At 37.4% G+C, this 27,610-nt stretch overlaps 1 protein-coding gene across 39 annotated transcripts in view; it reads right to left on the reverse strand.

The window, feature by feature from the left end:
- NRXN3 (neurexin 3) overlaps positions 1-27,610 on the reverse strand; it is a 1,579,173-nt gene that overhangs the window by 153,387 nt on the left and 1,398,176 nt on the right. For 25 of the 39 annotated variants that reach the window (XR_015252137.1, XR_015252136.1, XM_086709135.1 and 22 more), the window contains one exon: positions 814-903. The exons of the other annotated variants lie outside the window; for them this stretch is intronic. Coding sequence is in view for 23 of the 25 variants with exons in the window: in XM_086709135.1 (XP_086565261.1) it covers positions 814-903 (90 nt within the window). In the remaining 2 variants the exon portion in view is untranslated. The remainder of the gene's footprint in view (positions 1-813; positions 904-27,610) is intronic. 39 annotated transcript variants of the gene reach the window in all.

Raw genomic sequence — 27,610 nt, forward strand, 5'->3', positions numbered from 1 at the left:
AGGTATAACCGCTGCCCTCTTTTATTAACAAAGTGGTTGTTTTCTTCAGTAAATCAGAACTGCTGTTTTGCCTTTCATGAGCCTTTCTTTTCCAACGCATTGTCTTAACCACTTCCACTTTTGTTGCATAAATATTAAACACATAAGGGTATTATACAACCAAAGTGTAAAATAAGCTTTTTTTTTTTTTTTTTTAGTTTCAGCCAGCAACTAGGACACAATTAACCTCTTATGAAATACTTTTGCCTCTGTAAGTTTGAATCTAAAGGCAAAATTCATCTTTCTCGTTCTTTCTTTGTTTAAAAACAAATTGTTAAAAAAACACTGCTCCCCTTAATAACATTTGTCTTAGGCAGTTTATGTTATAAGAGTCGATCTGATGATTGTTTTGTTATCCATGCTAGAGAGTAAAGCCAAAACAGCCTCAAGATGTAAGTTTAAAGAGTACTTTTGAAATTTCTTTAGAAAGCTTTGGTATAAGAGGTAATTTAAAACAAATTAACAAATAATGTCATGCAGTGGTTAAATTGCCATAATACATTTCTTTTTTAGAGGATCCTGGAATTTCTTGTTTGTGGTTATCACGCTGATAGCAAGCTAGATGTTAGTCCCTTTAACTGTATTTTAATGGCAATGTATTATAGCATGATTTATCAACATATGGCAGGTGGAAGCTGACACAAATTATAATGAAAATTAAAACAGTCATTTATGCAGCAGGCGATTATCATTTAAGGAACATTTATTTGCAGGCTTTAAAAATGAGGGTTTAGAATCAAATGATTTTAAAATGAAAGTTTTAACGACGGTTACCTTTTTCCTGCAGCCACTCCTCTACGGGCCGGTTATATTTGAAGGGGATTTTCTGTTTTACCATTTGGAAGCGTTCATTATCAGTGTTGCCTTTAAAGTTTAAAAAACAGCTTAAAAAACAATCTGAAAAGTCAATACGTCATTAAAAACATCCTAGGTTGTTGGTTTGTTTATGAAGTTTTTAGAGATAGATATCAATTTATCTTTAGTAGAGGTGGAGTCGAAGTCACTCTGCCCATGGTTGACAGGTTTGAGGTCAGGCTAGTCTGAGCTATGCAGTGCTCCATCATCATATTTTGGAAATGGAGCATGAGATGGGAATCCATCTCACCCCAACCACACCTCAATTGGGCCAATGGAGGCACAGGATTTTCCTGGATTGTGAATAATTTGCCTACCAGATCAGCTTTATTCTATGGTAGGAAACTTGCATTGTCTCAGTCCTGCATGATCTACTCTCACAGTACTGAACCCTATCAGAAGCATGGGGTCATGTCCTTCCTTATTCTCAAGTGTTTGTAACTGCTCTAACTTCTGGTGGAGGGAAGAAGACAATTTAAGTCTTGATGGCCAAGGGTGACTTCTTATTCTGAGGCCTTGGTATCTCATCAACTATGCTAAATAGAGTATCACAGATGATTCTTTACATCTCTATTCATCTGTCCGGACTTGTTCTACATTTTAAAAAAGAAGAAAACCCAAAGTAAATATTTGTAAATCAAAGCAGCTATAAATATAGTGATAGAGTATTAGCAGACTTTTAAGTACCTAAATTTTATTACTACTAATAGATGCAAGCTTTATATGTTTATCTAGTCTCTCTCTCTCTTACCTTTCTATGAGAGGTCCTTTCTGAACAAGTATCTATTCATAAAGCCTGTTCAGGATACCTCCTTCAGGCATGAAATATCTAATTAATTTCAAGCCTCAAACATAATGCTTTTAACTGCTACGATGCCCCCTTATTCTTTTTGTAACTGTTGTTACCACCCCTGGATGATTTGTCTAATTAGGACAGACTTGGAGAGTAGTATTGTAGAGATATACCCCTAATGAATATGCTTCAAATCACAAAATAATGAAGCCATGTTTGGGGAACTGTTCTGTCTCATCAACCAACCTCACAGTGATCAAGCAGAAACTAGTGAATTTTAATTCATGAATTTTCACTCACAGCCCTATACTGGAACTTAGGGAATCCCATTCCAAATTACCAACATTAAAAATGAAATAAAAATCTCAAAACAGATGCTCTTGGAAACGATTTACAAAAAAGTCTAAAAGCCAGAAAGAATGTTAGGATTAAATATAGCAACAGGCCAAGTTAAAAGAAGGTCACCATGGCATTTCAATCTCAGAGCCACCTTCTTATAGGAATTATTGACAGAGAAGATTCCACATGTGACTAAACTAGTACCTGCCTTCCGTGAGGTATAAGATGGGAAAGGGGTGGCTATGTTGGGAGATGTTTCCAAGATTTCCCATTCATTTCTGCTATGAACAAACGATTTAAGAAAGTGACTCATTCTCCTTCCCAAGGAATAAAAACTAATAACAAAAACAACAACAAACACAAAGCTCATGAAAGAGACAACTACGGATCTGTATCCAGCCTCCATCATGGTATCTTCTCTGGTTGGGATAAAACATAATATTAACATATCAAAGGATAAACTACAATGAATGGAGTATTATTTCTTACACAAATAAAAAGGAAAGGGAGAGGCTGCAGGCAAGGAGAAAAAACAGAAAGGCAACTTCTTGGGGCGCCTGGATGGCTCAGTCGGTTAAGCGTCCAACTTGGACTCAGGTCATGATCTCCCAGTTTGTGGGTTTGAGCCCCACGTTGGGCTCTGTGCTGACAGCTCAGAGTCTGGAGCTTGCTTCGGATTCTGTGTCTCCTCCTCTCTCTCTGCCCCTCCCATGCTCATGCTCTGTCTCTCTCTCTCAATAATAAATAAATGTTAAAAAAAAAAATTAAAAAAGCAAAAAAAGGCAACTTGGTGTTTCAAACTTCAGGGCAAAAGAAGTTAGTTTTATCTGCTAATGTAATTACCAATTAGAGATTATCATAATGATCCTCCTTGGTAGATTTGGGTATTCAGAATTCTATTAATCCAAAATGAAGTTGGGTAAATTCTTACATGTATTCACAGAAAAGGAGCATGCACTTTTCTGAAAAGAACCTATATCTCTAACTGTTAATCTTACCCCTAAAGAAGACAGACAACACGAGGGATACCATCCATCTTCATAAGCTTTGACCCCTCTCAAGTTTTAGTTACAACAAAGCATTATACTGAAAGATGGCAAATGGGTTGTGCCAGATTCACCTTAAATATATTCTATTACTTTGGGTTTTCTGTAACTTGTTGTTGGCTGCAACATTAATATAGTGATAACCGTCTCTCCACTCACTGTGGAATGGATTAGTGAAGTCGATAGCAAATATAAAGCTAAATATTCTTAGAAACATGCAGGGTAAAATCAGTAGTATCCAAAATTCCAAACTGCCAGAGTTCTATATGCAGTAAATTAAGTAAATTAGAAAGCACAATGATTTACTTTCTCTAAATACATAGGGGCTCTTGGTCCTCCTAAGCATGCCCTCCCCATACACTCTGTCTCAAACCTAAAGCTCTACAGAAGATAATTTTGAGGCATGGTACACGCTAGTAAAAGAGAAAACTATGTTGGATAATCAATAAGTGATATGTTGGGAGGACAGCATAGCCATGATTCAACCTTAGACCCATGGGGAAGTGAAAGAGAGAGAGTCATTCTTCTCCATCTCAGCTTTAAAGACATTTAGAAAAAAGTTTTAAGTTTTCCACACCAGACTGATAGTGTCTGGCACTAATGATAGTGATCTTGCATACTGTTAAAAGTTGTGAAAGATGGAAGGTCATTTGGAAAACCAAACTGGTTTAAATTGCCACATTAACATTGTTCTTAGTCTCTTTTCATGTTCTTGTTGGTTTTTATTTTAATTTATCTGAAACATTAGTAAGAACTGTTTTAGAAACATGTGCATGAGAATGAGTTCATTTACCCCAAGCCCCATTTGCTAGACTGACTAAAGAGTAAACAACCTTCTAAACATAAGAATTCATAGACAGCGAGTACCCTGAAAGCTGAGCAAACCTTGTAAAAATTAATGTACATTCGTATTAAATCCTTCATGACATTCAGTTGTACATTTCATATAGCAACCAGTATGAAAATTTAAACAAAGAGTGAAATCAATTCTTCAATAGAAAGTAATGATATCCTCAAGAAAGAATGGCCTTATGAACAGTAATGTCATGATGTCACTAAAAACAGACATATGTGCATTACTAATTAGACCAACAAAATGTAATGACCACACTTCTCAAACACACTGAGAAATCTATAAATTATACCATGAGATCTTTAAATAGACAGTTCTTAAATTACTATATAGATGTGACACTCACCTACAAAGAACTGAGCTTTAGAAAAGAAATTAGTCACATTTTATTCTACTTAAAATAAAGGTGTGTAGGTGAGTGTATTTGTGTGTGCGTCCATGCAGTTTTTATCAGAAATTGATATTTTTATGCCACTGGCCTCCTAAATTTACTTGCATTTGTATCATTGCTTCTAATTATCAAGTGTTTCAACTCCTGGAGACGCATACAACAGGCACTGTTGAATTATAATATTGTGAAGAACAGAATACTCTGAGGTGAGATTATTGAGGCCCAACTGGTTCATACATAGCTTCAAACTTTATTCAGAAATACCTCATGTTTCTTACATTTGAGTGAATCTATTTAGGATAAAAAAAAGAGAACAGAGTAAGTAAGACAAAGAAGGCAAGTTGACCCTTCAACAGTTCCCCAATACATCAGACCCTCTTTGTTGTCAAGCACTCCCAGAGGAGTAAATTTGAAATTTGTTGTCAGTCCCAAAGGAATAAGTATTCTTTAAAAAGAAGAATGAAATGATACAGAGAACTTTTGTATAGCAAGGAAAATAAATTTTACAACACCTTTATATACTCTATTGGTCCAAACGCAGATCCTATTCATTAGCTATTATACTTAGTTTCTTTAAGCCATAATTAATACAGCACAGGAGTTAAAAGCATGGGCTTTGGAGACCAATTTAGCTTTGGGTTCTAACTTTAGCATTTAATAGCTGTGTGACCTCATGCAAGTGACTTGGCCTCAGTTTCCCCATTTCCCAATTCACCATTGGACCTAGTATAAGATAATAAGAGGTACGACATATTCAGAACACGGGTATGAAAAACATTCAAGTTTTAAAAACCATTATTAATACAATTCAGTTGTTCCCTAATGATCTAAAGGGTGTACTTCCATGGCCTCAGGACTTTACCAGGCCTCCATTCAAAACATGGGCATATTCCATTTGGTCTGACAAAGGTTATCTTTCAAAGATCAATGAAACATAGAAAAATAAAACATCCTAAATATCCCCTAAATCTCCTAGCTGTTGCTCTTTTTAGATTTCTGAGTCTTTTAAAATATACTCAGCTAACCCCATTTCCAAAACAAAGTGGGTTTCTTAAACCACTGAAAGTAAAGGAACAATTCAGGCATTGACTAATGTGATTTCTTGGTCCAGCCACAGGTAATGAGGATATACTGCTTCTGTGTTGAGGAAGAGTGTCCTAAAGGTTCTGGCAATTTGCACCAGGCTGGCAGAAAATTCCTATAAATACCATCTGAAATGTTGTCAAGCACATGGACATGCTAATAGGAATACTGTAACAGCATTCATCTGTGCAAAATTAATGCCAGAGGTATTTTTTTTGCATTTTGTTTTGAGTCCTAGAATAAAAGGGAAAAAAAAGGTTTTTTTTTTTTTTTTATTGTTTTCTTGACACTAAAAAATGAGACCATGGGTCTAACGAACAGTCAAAGAATGAATACTATGTATTAGAGCCAGAGGCAAAAGAAAATCGATGTGAGTAGGCTCAAGTAGTAGGGCTTTCAGAGGTTCTTACAAAGTCTCTCTCCCTAAAGAACACTTCGTGAGTTTCAAAGCAAATATAAGACACTAAAGAAAAGGAACTGGGGAAATTCTCTAAGCTTGGCTCTGGTCTCCTCCCTGATGTTGACTCAGATGAACTCCCCTCGGAGTCAAAAAGTGGGCTACTGTGCTACCCAGAGGGCATCCTGAATGTTTGGCCACTTGTAAGTGATGGATTAGACCTCAACAAAAACCAAATAACTAGTATTTATAAAGCGCCTTTCAACCAAAAAGCTCAAAATGCAATTATAAGCATCATCTCATTAATCCTCAAAACACACCTTTGGGGCTAAAGAAAAAAGAACTATTTATATACTATGAGCTTGATCCTACCATGTGCTAAGGAAAGAAATTAATCTCTTGGAGGAGAAAACTGATCAACTGGGGGAAGTGAACTAACAGACTAAGAGCACAAGGGCATTATTAAGTAAGCAAGATTCTCCAGACTTAGTTGGGTGGTTCTGTGAGCCAAGGGATCCACCTTTCCCAAGTGATGAGATGTTTGCTTCTGGAAAGCAGTATGGGTCACCCAGGCATACCCTAACTTGGCCAAGGAATCTTACTATCTCATGTGTTTTGGAAATGTTCAGGAATGGAAGACATATGTGGAAAACCATATTATTCCCTTCCTGTATCAAAGTAATTTTGTATCAATTCACCATCTCTAGGCTACTGGAGTTAAGCTGTTGAAGCAAAGATGGCTCAAACATGAACGAAAAGAGCATTGGCTGTGGAGTCTGAGAGACTCTGGGTGAAATCCTATCTCAGACATTTACCATTTCTGTGAACTTGAACAACTTACTTACTTTAGATGACTAGAGTTTCTTCACTTAAAAAAAAGAAGATAATAATAACCTTTATTGCAAGGTTTTATACAAATTAAATGCAATAATCCAGGAAAGAGCTTAGTTTAGGAGGTGTTCAAAGAGGTTGAGAATGGGGAGAGTTTACAATTTATTTTAATTCTCAGGATCTTTCCCTAACACATGTTGAGAGATGAGGACCATGTTAGAGATGTAACCCTGGTCAATGTCCAGGTATCCAAGTGACCATGTCTCAATTCCTTAACCTTTGTTCCTGGCTGAGGTGAGTTTTTGTGCAAATACGTTAACATTGAACTTCTCTTTCATATCCCAAATCTAAATGAAAGTGCCATTTCTGTTGAAATGTAATTATATTAAAGACCATTTACCCTGATGCAACAATGAGAACATATATTACCAGTCCCTACCCTTTCCCTGCATGTTGATGCCAGTCTCAACTCTCTTTCTAAAGCCCTTTTCCCCTGAAATTTCTCATTTCTCCTCACCCATAAAGGATACTTTCAATCCCAGAAATATTACTAAAACAGGACTGCAATATCTTTATTTGTTTACATAATTTAAAGGAATATTTTCAAGCAATTTCTAATGGAATCTGCTTCAGTACAATAGATCTATGTAGCATCTATTCTTTATTTAAGAGCCACTTTCAAAAATGACATGCTACAAATTAAAATATAAATAGGCTACAAAATTTTATTTCCTTCCATAATTATTCCAAAATATGAACTAAAGCTAGACTAGTCAATAGCAATGTCTGAATGTTGTCTAGTTCCTTTCTGGTAAACATGTTTAAAATATCTATGTCTTGTGTCTTCAAGCTGTATTTGCTTCATATATAAAATGAGGATTATAATAATAACCGCAACATGGGGTTGCAGTGAGAACTAAAGGTATATAAAGTCCTTAGTACAATGTGTGGCACAACTTAAGTGCTCAATACAGGACTTGTCACTATTGTTGCTATTATTAAAATAGTGCCCAATTCAAAAGGGTTAAACTCAAAAGACGGTAAACTCACAAAAATTACTTCACTACACAATTTTTAGTGTCAAGTCTTTTCAAATTTCCTTTTGACATGAAGCGCTAATGTCCAGTCTTCAACCATTTGACATATGACCCCTTCCAGATCCCCCCAGGTGCCTTTCATTCTTATCACTTATTTCCTCCTTGAGGCAAAAGCCACAGTGTTATTTTGGGGTCATTCTTCCCTGTGATTCATGCATCCCTCTGTCTTCTTGTGTCTCTTTAATCTGCTTCTTTCATTTCTTTCTAGCAACTTTCCTCTCTCCACTCCCTTTTCCCTTTCATTCCTGTCATGCAGAGGAAATCAACCTCAATGTTTTTAACGGCAGTATGCTAGAATATTTGGTAAAAAGAAAAAAAAATATCATGCATGTGCAGTGTTCCTATACAGCTCAGAGGATAGGAAGGAAGTATGGAAGGACAACTTTAATGGGTAACAAATATAAACATTTTCATCCTCATCAATAGGAAAGTCACACCAATATCAACATGTCTGATGCCATGATAAACCGATGCTGTCGGAATTCTTCTGTTTAGATCTGATGGAACTGCTGGTATTTATAAATTATAGGTCTTCTAGACCAACCTCAAACCTTATACGTACAAATGAATATATTATTCCCAAGGGATCTAAAGACCACAATCACTGTATTGTGTACTACCCACCCTTGATCTGGTTAATATACTGGTTTGCAACACTTGTCTAAACAACCACATCATGGGACTGTCACACATGAGGCTTATTTCCAACTAAAACCCAGCACGATTTCTAACTGAATTGCTTTCTGCAAAGTTTTGGCCATCTTACGGTCACGCAACACACTTTATGAACTTCAAAGCGGGACTTTAATTACACCCCATTAAATTTATTCATTTTTCTTTCATAGCAGCATTCCGACCTGATAAGAAAATGCTTAACTCTAGGCCTTTTGTCTCTTGTAGGAGACACATTTCTCAGCTTTATGCCATCTGCAAATTTGATAAGCATAACTTTGTGCTTTTATTCAAGACCCTGAAAAATTTACAGAATAGGATTTTGTGATGGCTTTAAAATGTCTACAAATTCTTTAAAACTCCTTTCTGTAAGACACAGGGCTTGATTCTCCAACCTTGCACGTGGGCTCTTCTTAGTACTGACTCAATTCTAAAGAACAGCGTATGTTGGAAGTGACAGTGTGTGACTTGAGAGACTAGGTCAAAAAAGGCACTGTGACTTCTCTCTCATTTTCTCTCCCTCCCTCATTCTCCCTCTCCCTCTCAATACCCATTCTAGGGAAGCTAGTATTATATCATAAGGACACTTAAGCCCTTTGGAGAGACCTACATGTTCAAGGACCTGAGGCTACCAGACCCTCCATGCCTATGTAAGTCTTGAGATGACTGCAGACCCAGTTGCGATCTTGATGTCAACTCATCAGCCACCTTGATCCAGATCCAGTCAACTAAGTTGCTACCAAATCCTGACCTACAGAAACTGTGGAATGGTAAGTTTTTGTTGTTTTAAGCCACTATGTTTTGGGGTGATTTGTTACACAGCAATAGACACAGGGAACTAAAAAGCTTCATCTCACTGTTTCAGTTCAACTAGAGGCAGATCTTCTTAAGATACTGTCATAGCTCTCTTGATATTATACTCTTCCAGGGAAATGAAGATACACTGTGTCTATAACATTCTCTCATCTGCCAGTTTGCTAATGTCATCCAAAGGGAATTAGACTAGTTTGGTAAGACTTGTTTTGATGAGCCTATGTTAGTCCTTAGCCATTATCAGATTCTTTGTTAAATACAGTTAAATGCATAATGATTTTTCTGTTACACAAAACACTTGAGAATTTGTATGTATCAGTCTCAAATTTAAGAGATTCATCCTTCTTTACAATGTAAAATTTGGGACACTTTTCCCAACCTAGGTTTGTCTTCTGACTGAGCAGACATTAATGGGGGCTTGGGTTCAATTCCTTAAGCATCAGGGAAATTATACATCTAACACCCAGAGATTTGAACTCCCTTGAGAAACTCTATTTCCTAAACCATTTCCTCAGAGTAAAGGAGAACTGGATTTTCCTATTCATTTGTGCGTACTGGCCTTTACATTCCTTTTTTTCCCCCCAGCTTTTACATTCTGAGGGAAAATTTTCCTTTCTAGATGACGTGTTGGTGACAGATGATGTATAACGGTGAAGGGGTGGGCTTGAAGGGAAGGATACACAACCACAGAGATCCTGCTTAAGCAAATGTTGTTATGTTTTATAGTTTAAAATGCTGCTTCTGGGAGTAGAGTTCTTTGGAACTTACAGTTTATATTTTGGGAGAAGGGGTGTACAATATTAAGGTGGAAGGGATTTCAAAGATTATCTAAGAAATATGTTTTCCCTATTTGAATGTTTCTCAACCTTCCCATTTAAAATGTCACTGGAAATAGGACTCCTAGCATAGGCAAGCATCAGAGAGACAGATTTTAAAGATAACCCTCCCCCCCCATCAAAGGTATTAATTAAAGAATTGTCTGAACTCCTATTTGTTTGGTTAGATGGCATTTCCGAGGCTTTTCAAAAAATGAACCAGTTGGCAGCCACGCATCATTTGGTGCAAGATTCAAAGGTCAGATATACACTACTGCAATGTGGTACAAGAATCAAAATTTTCCCCGGGAGGAAATGACCTCAGGGAATGCAATAGTTGTAGTATATCTTGAATTCATACAATGCCTCGTTAACTCTACTTGGCAAATTAATTCAAATTGATTTGTTTATGAGAATTGCAGCATGGCCCCAAATCTGGCTATAAACAAAGGGTAATGATAAACAATGCATGGAGCTCAGAGAAAATGTCTAGAGAAAATTATAGATCAGCAAGGGGACTGTTTTTATAGCATAACTATCTTTGCTAAAAAGAAGAAAAAAAGGTGCGGGGGGGGCGGTGGGGAGGGGAGAAGAAAAGCAAAGGAAAAAAATTGAACTGGGCAACACAGCCTATGCAAATAAAACTCTTTTCATAAATAACACCAATATATCACAAATACTCAAAACAAAAGCAGATAAAGTATTTGAAAGTATCCAAAGGGAATATAAAAACAAGATTAAAATTTTAAAAAATGGACATTTAATTTTTAAAAAAGCAATTAACTCAATTTAGGCACAGTGATAAGACATGCTGAGGAAAATAAAAAAAAGAAGGCAGCCATATGATATGGCAGTTAGAGCCAAGATTAATTCCAAAGTGTCATACTTTAAAGAAAAAAAAGTAGGGAGGGGACAATTCCTCAGTGAAAGCCACTAGTTTACAACTTCATATTGAGTCCTGAATTTAGGGTTGAGAGAACGAATGTGTAAGGAAATACAATTACAGTTGTGACAACCTTTCCCAAGCTTCCTACTAAACCTCTCTGCAAAATAGCTACATTTCCATTCTGATATCCACGCCCCTTTGCAATGAGACGTTGTCACTCCACCCATCAGAGCTTTAGTCTACTTTTCTACCCCTTGATTCTGGGTTGGCCCTGACACTTGCTTTGTTTTGCACAGGGCACATTAGCAAACAGGATGTAAGTGGAGTTTTGAACAGCCTTGGCATGATAGTGCTGCCCTCTCACGCTGCTGAAGCCCGAGACTGCCATATCAAGAAAGCCAAAACCAGTCTCAGCTCCTGGAGGATGAGAGACCATGAGAAGAAAGACCCCAGCCATCCAAGCCACTCCTCCAGTTTAGCTGAGGCCCCAAACATGTGAGGGAGGCCATCAAGACCATCTAGCTCCATCCAAGCCAGCCGAAAAACACACCTATAAGACCCACAGACACATGAGCCAATCAGTAACAAAGGTTTGGAACGATTCTGTTATTCAGATACAGCCAGGGAGTTGGGAAATCCAGCAAAGACTGGGAAGCAGAGATTGGGTAAATGAAGCAGCTTCCTATGTGAGGGTTTCCATCAAGGACCAACAGAAAGAGGGGGAGGTGCTCAGCTGCTATCTGTGGAGTCAGAGGAGCTTGTGTGGTGCAAGACTTAGGGGTCCTGGAATGGAGACAGGGAGGCATCAGGAAGGACCTGCGACCTATATTTAGCCCTCTTGTTCATTCTTAAGAGATAATTATCTATTCGAAGGAAAGGGATGCAGTAACACAGCTCCTCAGAGGAGAGGGACAGGTCAGGAACCTGAGGAAGCCGGGACAGGGCAGGAAAACCAGAGAAGCGCTGATACTTCTCTGGTCCCCATTTCTAGCTTGGACCAGATTAAGAGTGGGAGGGTGGTGGGGCTGACTCTAGAGGTAACAAGGGGCTATTCAGCAACTTATGTAACCTCCTGTCATCACTATTCAAATGAGGGGTAGATAGAGGCTTGTAAGAAAAGCAGGCTGGACTTAATGGCAAGATGTTCTGGAACTGTAGCCCCTACCTACCAATGGATTTTTTTTTTTTTTTTTTTTTTACTCCGTAAAGGATTCCGTGGGGAATAGAAAAGGATTGCCTTTTTTTCTGAGCTAACATTGCCTTTACTCCCATCCCTTACTCCAACCTTTGAACCAAAGCAAACCATTGATGTTCCTGCAGGATATGAATAATCACTGATTACAAATAGCGTTCCTGAGGCTTAGAATAGAAAGATCCACTTCACCACACTCCCTACTAATACAAGACAATAAAAACCAAAGCAAAACACTGAATTGAAGACCAAAACCAGACAAAACAACATTCCCACCTTGCAATTTGGCTTTTACAAAGCAGGCCCTGCCTTTTCAACTCCTTTTAAAGCTAATGGATCAGCGAAAAGTGACCTTCATAAACTCACTGAAGAGAGTTTAGAAGTTATTTTTCCAGGACTTAATAGCTGGTGTCAGAATTGTATTACATTAGCATGGCAGTTGGATTGTAGAGAGAAGCATCAAAACAATCAAAAGCTAAGGGATTAAATAAAGAGTAAGAACAGCTAACATCTAGATGTTTTGACTGACAACTCCAATGACACATAGTTGTCAATAATTAGAAGTATGTCATGTTTTAAGTCACACCTCGAGTATTAGCTCAAATTGTAAATGTATTGGCCAGAATATCAATTTCTTAAAAGACAATCAGTTTTTTTAATACTTTTAAGAAAGTGGTCAACAATTCTGCAATATTATCCATACATTTAAAATATTTACCTAGAACCCAGACTCCTCTATCCTGCAAGTGAATATCAGTTCTTGAGGGCATGTTTTGTTGCTGTTGCTATTGTTTGGTATGAAACTATAATCACCTTACAAACAAGATTTAAAGAAAAATCTTTTCACACCATCCTACTTCCACAATCCCTTTTCTAACACAGAGTGACATGAAATACTGACACATATTAAGTGCTCAAGAATATTCATGAAATTGATGACTAGACTACTGCTACCTCAAACAGAGGCAGGTGCTCTGACTCCAATGAATTATTAACTTATTATCTTTGAAAGTTTAAATGATTACCAAGGTTCTTATAACCTCTTAAAACCTACAAATTTGAAATATATGAATAAAATATTAATAACTCTCCCTTCTTTTAACTATTTAATATAAGATATTAAATAACATGATATTAAATCTTGGTTATCTGAGGACTACCTAAAGATCATTAGGCTATTTTATGCTTCCACGTATTTATTTGTGCTGACGCAAATGCAAGGTTTTTAGTATTTACCCATTGATGTGTGTGTGTGTATCTTGTGTAGAGAGAATTTATAAATATCTCAAAGGAAAGAATGTCTTCATATATTCTCCATAGAACTTTGCACCTTTCCACAAGAAACAGCTCCTAGATATCTGTAAGAAAAAAATATCTAGGATTTAAAGAAATGACTGAGAATAATTTCAAATGACATTCCTAGTGATAATGGAGTTGAACAAAAATGCTTTTCAAGCTGAAGAGGAGAAATAAGACAGATCTATTTTCTTGGTAGAAGAAAGGCAAACTGTATCATCTGTAACATTGCAAATTATACTAGTCAAATCAGAGTAGTCCGTTTGTGTAGAAATTTCTGAACCAACCAAGAAAATGTACCAGATGATCTAGTATTATCACCAATCTAATTGCTAAGTTCCTTTGAATTTTACTCGTTCAGAAACCCCACTTTTATCTTTGCAATAATGATCCAAGATATTAAAAGAAGGCCCTTGAGTGACTCGATTTGCCTACTGAAGTTCATGCAGTGTCTGCTGATGCCTCATTGCTTTCTTGTCAAAAAGCACTGAGAACATGACTAAGTACAAGGCACAATTAGGACCAGAGATGAAACAGGTGAGAGAAGCACATGCAGTTTTCTTGTTTTGATGTTTTCATTTTGGATTATCAGGGATGGTGGCTTATTTTATTTTATTTTATTTATTTATTTATTTTTTTAATTTTTTTTTCAACGTTTATTTATTTTTGGGACAGAGAGAGACAGAGCATGAACGGGGGAGGGGCAGAGAGAGAGGGAGACATAGAATCGGAAACAGGCTCCAGGCTCCGAGCCATCAGCCCAGAGCCTGACGCGGGGCTCGAACTCACGGACCGCGAGATCGTGACCTGGCTGAAGTCGGACGCTTAACCGACTGCGCCACCCAGGCGCCCCGATGGTGGCTTATTTTAAATCACATTGGAATCCTTACAGGTTTTTAGATTTCTGAACAGGGATTGCAATTTCCCATCTAACCAAATTCAGGGATGCTGTCCAAAGATGTATCTTATTATTTTTTTTTCTTTCCAAGATTTGTATCTGGGTGTGACTCTGAAAGGGAACCTAGACACAGTGATTAGTAAATAAATAAATTTCCACTTGGGTGGCTCAGTTGGTTAAGAGATCAATTCTGTTTCAGCTCAGGTCTTGGGCTCATGGTTTGTGAGTTCAAGCCCCATGATGGGCTCTGAGCTGACAGTGCAGAGCCTGCTGGAGATTTTCTCTCTATTCTTCTCTCTCTGCGCCTCCCTGCTCAAGCTTGCAATCTCTTTCTCTCTCAAAATAAATAAATAAATTATATATATATATATATATATATATATATATATATATATATATATATTCTGATTGAATAATGGCCCAATTCCTATTTATTATTCACTTCCTAGTACAAAGATTTATAGAGATGGATGCTTAATAAATACTTACACAGAAGGATCTGCATGGTTTCTGTTAACAAAGGAATGCAGATACTAGGGTTGCTTCTTTCCCTAGAAGTTGGCTGTGACAATTCGGATTTCAGGTGTTAGTACCCATTTAAAAGGCAGTGAGGTTTGAAGGTACACAATTACTGCTCAAACTCTTGAGCAGTTAACAGTTCACTTGTTCAAAGTAGCTGCCGTGGAGGGGAGTGACACAAATCAAGAAATCAAAGCCACAAGCAAGAGGAACAAAGTATACTTATATTGATTATTCTCATTGACCAGAAAAAATTAAAGCAACTACAACCTGACAGAATGATGCAGCTATGTAATTATGCAGCCACAGAATGAGCTGGATTTACTGACTGAAAAGTTCATTAATGTTTTGGCCTGAGTGTTTATTGGTGACCTCTACAACTACTAGTGCATTTCAACCAGATCACTAGAAGGTAGGGCTTGGAAGAAGTGTTGTGGATGAATTTTGTACAGCTACTGGGGATGGGAATAAGGCCAGAGAATTGTCGTAAAGGCCTGGGATCAGGGTTGGTCAGGACTCTGAGTCAATGTGTTGGCAAAGCACCTTGCTCAGTTCAGTGGCCTTATTTCAAGAACAGATCTGTTAAGAGTATTTCAAAATTCCCTTTATGGACCTTCTTGGAACTCAAAATTCTCTGAGGTCTTAGTAGAAGAAAGCTACAAAATGAAGCAAGACTGTTAGATTTCACTTGGTTTCTCCCCTCTAGGAGATCTCAATTGCCCCCTGGGAGCAATATCTTCTTTTCCATGTATTAGCTTCATTTTTTTTTCCTCTCTGGAGGTCCAGCTCCACCCTCACCATACAGAAAATTCAGTAAAATTCCGGCTATTCATTTTGAAAGTCTAAAAGCATTTTGGTTCTATTTCAGTTTGTACTTCACTTATATAAATTCCTATTTTATTTGAAATAGTCAACAGCTCACAACAGTTTTATATAGGTTTGAAAATGACCTACTAAGTATTTCTAAACCTTGGCTGTCTGAGAAGATTTTAGATTTATTTTTACTCTACATATATATCTATGTCAGATTTATATTTAGTTATTTTTTAAACTTTCATGGATGCCTGAATGTTCTTTTTCTCTTCTACCATTTTGTCTAAGTACACTGGGAAATTCACTCTTCAAGACCTATAGTGAATCATCTCAAATAAGATTTAATTGTGACAACAAAGAAAATTTCCCAGTAAAATTTCAAAAGCTTTTCATAATAACAAAATCTGTCATATTTGGATTTTATTTAAAATGAAATTAAGTATATTAAAATTTCTTTAAGTTTATTTATTTATTTTGAGAGAGACAGAGACCGTGTGAGTAGGGGAGGGGCAGAGAGAGAGGTGGCTTAACCGACTGGGCCACCCAGGTGCCCCGAAATTAAGCATATGTAATGCTTGTAAAGGATACTCTTTACCTTGATGTACACTGTTGTATATACACAATGGAATCAAAAGTCTCCAATAATTTCAGCACAGATGTGCAGTTTCACATTTATTGAACACCTGCTATATTGCCACTTTGAGTCAAAAAAAAAAAAAAAAAGAGGTGGGGGGAATTAATAGATTCCCTCACTGTGACTACTTTGCTTGGGTGGTAGAGAGCAAAGTCTGGTGGTATATGCTTTCTACTCTGAGAGTGGAAACTTTGACTCTTATCAGAGTCAATACTGAGGTCAGAAAAATGTGGAGGGGCTGCCATTTTCTATCAGTAAAATCTGGTCTTCCTTAGTTTGATTTTTAAAAATTTAAACTTGTGCATGCTATGCATATACATATACATACACATATACATACATCTATAAAGTAGAATCTGGTACTTGTTCCTTTAATAAATAGAAACAGATTCTAAAATCTCTAGAAGTGAACAAAAAGAAATAAGCTGGATCACATCTAAGAAGAGTCCACCCTAGAAATGGCAGATCAATGGCCAAAAACAGAATAAAAGCATAAGTAGGAAGCTCCCAACAACCAGTTAGGGACAACCAATGCCAAGAAAATGAAAAGAAGGTTCTCTGGGACTCAGAAGATGGACATATCAGTGAGTGGGTAAAAGAAAAGATAAATGCTAAGAGGTCAGGTGGAGCCTTTATGCAGAAGGGCTATGGAGAATAGGTTAGGGAAGGTGAGCCGGCTAAAAAAATAAATAAATAAATTCAAAAGAAAAGTATGCAACTCCCTTAAGAAGTGTGTGAGAAAGAGTGTATTTGGATCACTACCACTTACCGTTACAAGTAGAAGTAACAGAACTAGAGAAATATTAAGGCTTTTAGTTTGTTATTTTCAGAACTTGTTCTAAGCAATGTACGACATAACATAAATGAAGGTAGAACTGAATCTGTGTCTTTGGTGTTCAGTTAAGAAAACAGTGTATGGTTGGATTTTTGTTTAAGTACAGGTACATGGATTGTGTGTCCCACTTGTGTATTTCTTTATCCTGAATTAACCTCACCAGTGGGTCTACAGTACTCTACTTAACAATACTATCCTCATGTCTCTCAGATTTAACTCATCCACTTAGCGATTATCTTGTTCCCTTTATTCTTAACAGAGATAAAACAATCCACAAAATAAAGCTAATGGATCAGTAACAACAGAGCTATAGGCTTCAAAATATGCATGATCTAGATCGAGGACTCCTTAACTACAACCAATGGGTAAATCTGGCTTATAGTTTCTTTCTGTAAATTGTTTTATTAGAACACAGCACTGCCCATTCATTTATGTGTTGTCTAGGGTTGTTTTGCACAACAGCAGAGTTAAATAATTGCAACAAAGACCTCATAATTTGCAGAGCCTATAATTTTTATTATTTGGCCTTTTAGAGAAGAAGTTTCTCTAAATGAAGATATCAGGGGGGCGCATGGCTGGCTCAGTCAGAAGTGTATGTGACTCTTGATCTTGGGGTTGTGAATTTGAGCCCCATGTTGGGTGTAGAAAACGCTTAAATTAAATTAAAAAATAAAATAAAATAAAATAAATAAAATTAAAATAAAATAAAATAAAATAAATCAATCAGGTTTTCCATGCCTATGTTCAAATCCAAGTTGGCCTCATCACCTACTAGTTGTAGGATACTGGAGAGTATATTACTCAAACTCTTTGAGACTCTGTTTCCTCATCTCCAAAATGAGAATAATAATAGAATCACTTTCTAGGATGCTGTGAGAATTCAAGGTGATAATCTGTGAGCCTGACACAAAATAAGTACTATATCAGTGTCACGTATTATTAATTAACATTATTCCCCTAAAATCCCTTATTCAAGGATATGTTATAATATCCTCATACCCTTGTCCAGGATACACAGCTCTCACATACTTGCAGGCATTTGGAATGAAGATTTCACCATTGAACTCCGAGAAAACCACATTTCAATAATGTGATTAAAATGAAAACAAATTTAGTTTAATTAAACATTGAGACTGGCAATTGTGCATCAGGCAGAAACACATTTCTAGTAAATGTTTAATAATGTGATTACAGAGTGTACTGCATGCACTGGGATGTGGAAAACAATAGTAAATTTGCATGTGAATTTACCTCTGTCAGCCAAATGATTTTGAGCTCTATACACAATACAAACTGAAGTACCCCTAGGAAACAGATGGAAATATGGGGTAAGAGAAAGAGAGAGGAGTATAGGAACAAACAAAAATCTATATAGAATCCCAGTGTTGACACCTTATGCACCTGTGACTGCAACAAATGTGATCAGCTCCCAGAACCTTGGCTTATTCTTCTATAAAAGAAAGAGATTAATACTTGTCTCCTGTAACCATTGGGCAGATCACACTAAGTGAAATAAGGTATGAACAATGGCTGCCCGTTCGTTCCTTCAGTGTGAATGTTGCAGGTTGTCATGTCACAGTTTATGCTTCTGTATGTCTAGGTAAGTAGGGGAGCAGAGTTGGTTAGCGTTGTCCTAGAGGACCCTAGGTCACATCCCAAATTCTATCCCATGCTACTCCTATCTGGTCCTCAGGCTCCATCAGGTACTTATGTGTGCCACTGAATCCAGATGCCACCTGCAGTGCCTTCTTATGCTACTTAGAACTGTAGGTACAATATGGTCTAGTGCACAGAAGCATTACATTTGCCTCCCAAGAGATACAGGCTTGAATTCCAGGTATTTGTGTACTAGCTTAAAACCCCGAGAGAGCTAACCTAACAGGCCTCCATGTTACCATTCATAAAATGTTGATAAAAATAGTCTCTTCCTCTTAGGGCTACTTTAGAGATTTAATATAAGTTTTAGTGTGATGCCTGGCACTTAATAACTGCGTAATAAAATTTAAGTATGAAAATTATCTTGCTTGTGTATATGCCCTTCTCTTTCACTAGGCTATAAGATCCTTGAGGGCAGAGGCTTTGTTTTATTTCCCATCATCTACCCATCATTTGGCATGGATTCATATGCAAAGTAGGTTTTGAATTAATATTTGTTGAGTGGTGGAATGAATAAATGCATAATAAGGAGATCACTCCACTCAAACTCACCCTGTTGATGAGGATGGGGGATTAGCAACATCTCTTCTTAATAAAAGGAAACATCAGTTAGTGAAGAGACTTCTGAAGTGTCACTGCTGTTTGAAAATACAATATAAATTTTCTTCTGGCCCATTATCAACTCATTTCCAACATACAGTTTGATATAACCTTAGCTTTTGGCTTGAACTGTCATTTTCCACTTATATGCCTAAGTTCCCAATTGTTCTTCTGCAGCACCGTATATCAATCATTGGTATGTGGCAAACCCCTCCATCGAGGCACACACAGAGCATCAGGGACTTACTGTAAGGCTATAAAAGTACCATGTGAAAAAGAAAGCATCTCATAAACCAAACTAAGTATCAGTGGGAATCAAATCCAGTCCACATTCACTCCATGAACTGAAGATTAAAAGTGTCCCTTTGTCCTTGACTCGTTCTCTCTTTCCTCCTCTGACCCTGCTTTGCTCCTTCTTCAGCCTGCTGGGGTATTGACAGGGATTTTAGAGGAGTGGAAAGTCTTTATCTCTTTGAGATGAGCTGCAATATGATTACAATCGATTGAGTGATTTACAGTTTAGAGTGCCTTTCATTACCCTCCGTGCTTTATAGAATTATAAATGACATACTGTGTGTGAATATATATTATTATTATTGGATATTTATGCACCTCCTTTCTATAAGAAGCTCAATGTTCTTTTTAGACTTTAAATAACTACAGGGACCCTGAAACCTTGTATAAGACTTAAACTGAAGAGACTGAAGTGGGAAATTTTTCTATAAATAAAGCTACACTCTTGGACAGGTCTTAGGGCATTTGATGTCCATCTAACTCTGGGGCAGAGAGAAAACAGTACAGGGTAGTTGCATTTTACGGTTAGGATAATGATTCTGAATTTTAATAATTAAGACCCATTTTGTAGACCAGAATTTCTATTTACTATCTAAACTGGAGCTTCTTGGTGACAATAGGAAAAATCAAACACAATTCACTTAGCCTGGTTTTGACATTATGCAACATTTGATGATTGGTTTAATTTGGAAGAATCTGTGTTAATTATAGATGCCTTGCATAGAGTGAGATGTCATTAGTACTTTTATGTCACATTAATCTCAAGTGAGCATCATTTAAAAATCACATAAAAGGTGACCACACTGTATTTCTAATCTTGAAAGTGTTTGGTTTCATATGTACATGTACTCATTATTCACAGAAATTAAGAAATCCTTTTCTTTACGTATCTAGTTGAATGACCTTAATGGTCTGGAAGTGACCCTCAATTTTCTCTTTACTTCTCTCACTGAGTTCCTAGACTATAACATATATACCATTTAATGTATGATTAAGTAAATAATTAACATATGGCTTTTAATTTGTTAAATTCCATCTTCCCTTCTAAATCTCAAGGCAGTCTATGAAAGATGAGAAAAGCATGAACCAAGACCCAAGATGTGTACCTCATAAAGTCCTATAGAAGTTTCCAGAAACACTATTCTTTTGATGAACAACTCTCTATATCAAAAGCACTGCCCCATTTACAAATGAATTCTGGATAAATAATGTCTTTAGTCACTATAATTGCTGTCATATTATCTGGTGTAAATCTTCATAATGGTTACAAACTCCTTTGCGTGTTATTTACTTGTATCATAAATAACCTTGAGTCATGTGTTGGTTTAGTGTCTCGGGGACATGTGTCTTGTGTCCATGTGTCATGTGTTTATGAGTTCCTTTTCCCTCTATCCCAAATGTTCCCTTCCATAGGGTGTGTGTGCATGTAAACATGTATGTGTATATAAATGTGCTTGCGCTTGTGTGTGTATTCTTGTCGTTTTGTGGTGGTTATGTTTAATTTTAGCATTAGCCAAAAGCTCACAGTTTGCCTTGAAACACTTATCAGCTTCTAAGAGACATTTACAGGGACAGGAAGACTCTAGGTTTGATAGCAGTAATTGTATTTAACTTGTAAGAGACGAGGCTATTTATCTTGTGGCTGGGAATTCACAGAAGAGAAAGGAAGGTTGCCTGATAAAACAAAAATTAAAGAAAAAAAATACTATGCACCCTCTCAAAACTCTCCTATCCCCCAAGCAAGACCATTAAACAGTAAAACAGACTTTCATCTAATAAAGCCCTTCCCATCCATGTAGAGATGGTGCTAGAAGGTAAAAGAGGATTGTGAAAAGAAAGAGGCTGCCAAAGTCCCCAAAGAAATAACCAATGTTGTGGAGCAAAGCAAATGTCATAAATGCCCAGGGAAATGCTAATTTGTAACTTGGCAGAAACTAGAGATTTAACCTGAGAGAAAAATTCTGTGAGCTAGTCAAGTACCTAAAGTCTCTGAACGGCTCCTAATCTAGGAAATGGGCATAAAATTAACAGCGATCTCAAGGGTTGTACCGAGGGTAAATAATATGTTATACCTGAAGTGGGAAGTAGGTAGGAAATGCTCAAAAAGGGTAGCCATCACCATCTGGATGAATTTGGTTGATAGTAGCATCTGCCATTTCTATATCTCTGGGATAACAATCCCATGATTCAAGTGGAGTGATTAACCAGTGATTGTACAATGACAAAATACATTAGGTGAGTTCAGAAGGTAAATGAAGGTAAATGCCCATGAGTTTATTGATGATGTAAATATTTACATTTATATAATAAGTAAAAGGAAATAAGAGAGAGTATATTCTAGTCCTGCACTGTCCAATATAAGCCATCAGCCACTAGCCTCATAGTGCTGGCCACAGGACTGAATGTAAAAAATGTATTTAAATCCTCAGTGCTTAGGACATAATAATTGCTCAATAAAAATAAATTTTCAGGGTCTCAGTCATATCAGCTGCATTGCAAGTGTGGCTAATGTGGTTAATTAGTGGTTACCATGTCAAACAACCCTGTGGTCAGTCTGAAAGGAGAAAAAAGAGTCATTTTTAGCTTTCTCAATAACAGTGATTCTCAAACCTACCTGCATACAGAATGACCATGGGAGCTTTTTAAAACTACTGATGCCTGGACCAGTGTTTTTCAAATTTAACACTCCACACGGATTACCTGAGTATCTTATTATAATGCAAATTCTAATTCAGTGGGTCTGTGGTGAGGCCCAAGATGCCCCATTTTTAACAAGCTGCTAGGTGATGTTGATGCTGCTGATCTAAGGACCACACCCCAGACCAATTAAATTAGATTACCTGAGACTGGGGCCTGAGAACTGGTAGTTTATAATAGTTTCCAGGAGAATCTCATTTGTAGCCCAGTTAAAGAACAGTGCTTCATAAAAAGATAAAAATAAAAAAAAAAATCTAGTGAAAAGATTTTGAACATTTTTAAAATAGTTTCATTAAAAAAAATTACGTTTATTCTTTTTAGAGAGAGAGACAGAATGTGAGTGGGGAAGGGACAGAGAGAGAGAGAGACAGAGACAGAGACAGAATCAGAATCAGAAGCAGGCTCCAGGCTCTGAGCTGTCAGCGAAGAGCCTGAAGAGGGCCTCCAACTCATGAACTGGGAGATCATGACCTGAGCGGAAGTCTGACGCTTAACCAACTGAGCCATCCAGGCACCCCTAAACATTTTTTTTCACCAAAGACTAACCCCAACAAGTTACAAGTCCCTTATAAGTAGAAACTCACCTGTTTGTGACTCCTAATTCATTCCTGACAACAAGTTGAACTATTTAGCAGTCCAAGTATTCAGGATGCACTGGTTTGAGCGATTGATACTTTTTGTGACCAAATGTTCGAAGAACTTATATTTATAAGATGGTTTTTAAAATGTACCTAGCAATGTTCAAACACATTCATTAAGTGAGCCTCTCTCTAGTTGCCATTATATCTGTACAGTCTTGAAAACATGTTCAAATAGGGCTTTCCCTCTTGATTGTATTTACACTTGTTATTCCCCTTGCAGGACTTCACGATTGGTTTTTATTTTTCCTCCAGTTGAACTGAAAGCAACACTGGTCCTGAATGGATGAATGAGCAAGTAGATGGGGCTTGTTTTAATGCTTGCTTCGAATCTGGCAAGGCCTCAAATGTTTGCAGGCAAAGAGAAAGAAAAGGAATGAAAACCTCCTGGGTAGGAATTAATGAAAACCCAAGACCTGAGAAATTTCAGCATCATGTCAAGAACATAGACTTGTTTTTAACTCTTCAAAATCTCAATAATTGAAGATGAGATGTGGACAAAGAGATCTCTCTTATTGCATGTGTACTGTGTAAGCTATAAAAGGACAATAAGCATTTGAAATAAAATATGTTGGAGACTTTCCATACTCAGTGCTGTTCAGCCAGGGGTAACTGTGTCCCCCAGAGGACTCCTGGCATTGGAGACATGCTATTGGCCTCTAGTAGGCAAGTTAGGGAGGCTGCTAAACATTCTGCAATACAAAGGACAGCCCCCTGCAACAAAGAATTATCTAGCCGCAAATGTCAAGAGTGCCAAAGTTGAGAAACCCTAACTAACTGAACTGGTCCAGGCAGGCACTTCTACTTGAGAATATTCCTGGTGAAAAAATGAAAAACAAAAAAACAAAACAAAACCCTAATAACCTAATGTTAGTATCAATAAAATCATGACTCTAAGAAACAGGAAAATGGGTAGGAAATTTGAATTAGTGCAATCTGAAGATCAGGATAGGAATCTTGGCTTTACTCCTTCAGCTGTGTGAATACTGGGTAAGTTATTTAGCCCCTCACAGCCTCAAATGTAATCTGAATATGGCTATGGTGGTAATAATACCAAACTTGGTCCCTCTCACAGGACAGAGTGATGCTCAAATGTAGTAATGCATATGAAGGCACTTTGAGCGTCACTAAGCACTATAACAATGTTTGTGCTTTCAATACTTACAAAGACAAGATTCTGTGGAATTTGACATATTCAAATATGAAGAGTTTTCTAATCTACTGTCCTAGAAGAAGAACCACTTCAACATCCTTTTGAACCTCTTCTACATCTTTCATGTTCTGAGCTGGGTGGTCAGACATTTAAGCTCAGGTCATCAGGGGGCATTTTACTGACTGGAATAGGGGAATCCAATCAAGAGCCCTTCCAATGAGTTGGCATGTAATATCAAGAAAAAAAGAAAAGCAATGGATACTCTGGTCTCAGCACCATCTGCAGTGGGAAAAGAGAAAGTCCTATACATCAGAGCTGCTTCTCAGGCTTCAGTTTCCAGGAAGCCTGTCTCTGACCTAAAAGGCCTCTTACTGCATGCACCCTGCTCAGGGTTCTAGTGGCCCCAGTGACATAACCAGCCACCCAGGCATGGCAGAGAGGATCTTTAACAATCCCAGTCAGCTCAGCCTCCCAGGTTGCCTGGAGCTGGGGCTAAAATTAATCCCTCACGCTTAACTCACCTTTCACCTCCCCTCTCTTGTCCCCACTACTGCATTGTGTCAAGACAGTAATCAGAGGCTTTATAAGGAACATTTGTCAGCACCTGGATGCCAGCTCTGGGCTGATTCTTCTTTTATTTCCCTCTCCTGTTCCTTAGCCTTTCTATTTTCAGGTTCAAAGAAAGAAGTTGCTTTTGAGTTCTATCCTGAGAATTAAGTGATATCAGATCCCAATGGCTATAGAACGACTTTCATTTTGGATCCTTCCTGATTCACAAAGAGTCAATACCGCATGCCCTGGACCCAGCTGGTTTCTAAATATTTCACAGTGGGATGTTTCAGTAGAGCCACATAAAATCCTATGAATGTCCATGAGAAGATTTTGGAGTTGACCCATTCATCGTGATACACAGGGACCTGTTGGGCAGGAACACTTCCTGAGAGCATGCCCTCAAAATGAGATAACTTATGTGAATATGCTGTAGGAGCTCTTCCATATTTCTTTACTGTTTAGACATTAGCAAGAGACAAGTAGCACAACTAAAGTCCTTTTGATGGTTTCTATACTTATCACAGTGAATGAAATAGGATAGCTTGGGAAAAGAATACATCACTTTTGTAGAAATTGTGTCAAGCTTGCCTGACCAGATGTCTTTTGTTCCTGGATGCCCAGATACAGGGTGTATTTTAATCTCACGGTTTAATATAAATTAAACCTTGCCAGATTGCTCTAAGGATGCTTTAAATTTAGTTAAGAGGATCCTTTCAGTAGCAGAGGGAGAGAAAGAAGATATCCAAAAATCAAAAGGTGACCACTCCTACGGAATCGAGCGGAACATAAGACTAGAATGTTTCAAAGGTAAAATGTTTCCAGGGTAAAATAAACATTTACCCTTTAAAAAAATTAAAAATAGTTTTGGACTTTCTAACGCCATTTTCCAATCTAGGCAATGAAGTATGATGGTCACTCCTTCAAATACTCAGTCTTCCTTCAACTGCTTCATGGAAGCATATTGTCCCTGTTGTCAGGAGGACAGCTTGGACTCATTACAAATGAGTCTTTCAACACAGCTCAAGAAACCTTTTCTTTTCAAAAGGATCTGTGACTCCACATCTTACAATAACCACCTCTGCGTGGTGATTGGTACTGACCTATGTAATAGGACACTTAAAAAAAAAAAAGAATAAATTTAAGATGACACAAGAAGAGAGATGCTCATTTCTATCCATGCATTTTTCAAAATATTCCCCAATTTTTGTGGGAGCAATAGTGGAAATTGTGCCCAGTTAAGAATGGGAGAATATGGTCTTTCACATTTACTGTGTGACTTTAGGAAAGACACAGCATCTCCCTGAGATGGGAAGAGTGGGTTGTTTAATAGTCAGTGAAGTGATCTGTTTGAGTGAATACGTAACAGTCAAAAAAAATGCTACCCAAATGGTTGATCATTCTCATAGCTAACATTCATTGAGTACTGAATTAAGTAACAGAGTATTAGGTCGAACATTTTACATGTATTCAACTCAATCTTCATGTTAGCCCTGGAAAGTATTACCATAATCCCATTTTATAGACTAGTTAACAGAGGTTGGGAGGTTAAATAACTTGCCCAAGGTTACTGGTAGGAAGCTGGATCCACAAATAGGAAAAATACACACTTAGAGAACCAAACAAAATAGTAAAAAATGAGAATGTGGGGAGAAAGAATGTATTTTTAAAGCATAACGTGACAGAGAAGAAAAATCATATGTGTTAGAAATTCTTACACACTTACTTTATGGTACAGTGTTGTTGTATTTTGAATTACATGTGGGGAGAGGCACTAAGTATTTCAGTGCTTATGGCATTTCAAAATCTTAATCTAGCCTGCCTTAGACTAACAGCTGACCAACTCCAGCCACTTGACTCCAAAGCCCATACTTATAACTGCCATACTGTATCATGCTCTGTAATAATAATACTTATTATTACTAAATAACAGTTACCAAGGATTACTAGTAACAATTGTTTTCAGTGGTAAGCAATGACATTAAAGAAAGGTTTATTCTGTTTTGAAAACATAGTAAGCAACCCATAATTTGGAACTAAAGACACAAAGAGATAGGCACACAGCAAGGGTCACTGGTTTTCTTACATATCTGTGGTTATGAAATGGCCATTAAAGAGTGTTCAGCAAACTTCTGGGTTCTATACTGGCTCAGGGAAAGTGGCTAATATAAATTTAGAAATCTTTGAAATTCCTAATAGAAACACAACAAATCCTACAGCACTACCAGTGGGGCCAATGATAACATGCATGGAGAAAGAGCGATGTTTCCATTGAGCAAATGAGCAGCTTTTAAGATCTCAGGCTATTTTGATTCCCCTGACCACCCATCCCCCAGAGTTTGACCACAAAACATTTAAAAATAAGGTCTCTTAGTGTCTAGCAAATTTGGATGATGATAAGAATTCATAGTACCTGCTAATACTTCTGGCTCTCTTCAAAGGCTCAAAGATAAATGCATGAGGTCATTTTTGTGCCTTAATCTAACAAGTGCTAAGGGTATGACAAGAGACTCCCAGTAAAGGCTGAGCTGGCTATTGTACGGAGACTGACATGGAAGATAAATGGGTCGGTGAGGCTTTTTATTTCAATAACTTGGGAGTCTTGTATGCTGTTTGTAGATGCTCTCATGATTCTTAAAACATAGGAAGACTCTGGCTATGGGATGGGAAACAGTAGCACAATTACTTCTGATTGGTTTTTTAAAGAAAATGAATCCTGAATTGGGCATGAAAACAATCACAGCCCTCAAATCATTCAAAATTCTTGGGCCACAAATAGGTAAATTTACTTGATGCATATCTCCAAAGTGTGATAATTATTAGCTCCGAAGCTCTTAAACTTCTGGAAGTGTGTTTTGGGTTTCCTTCCTCTGTGCTCACTCCACTAATTGACAGGATGGCAGTGAGAGAATTATGGGGTAGAGTT

Source organism: Puma concolor, chromosome B3 (assembly GCF_028749965.1).
Source record: "Puma concolor isolate L17-30 chromosome B3, mPumCon1.1.hap2, whole genome shotgun sequence".
Lineage (NCBI taxonomy): Eukaryota > Metazoa > Chordata > Mammalia > Carnivora > Felidae > Puma > Puma concolor.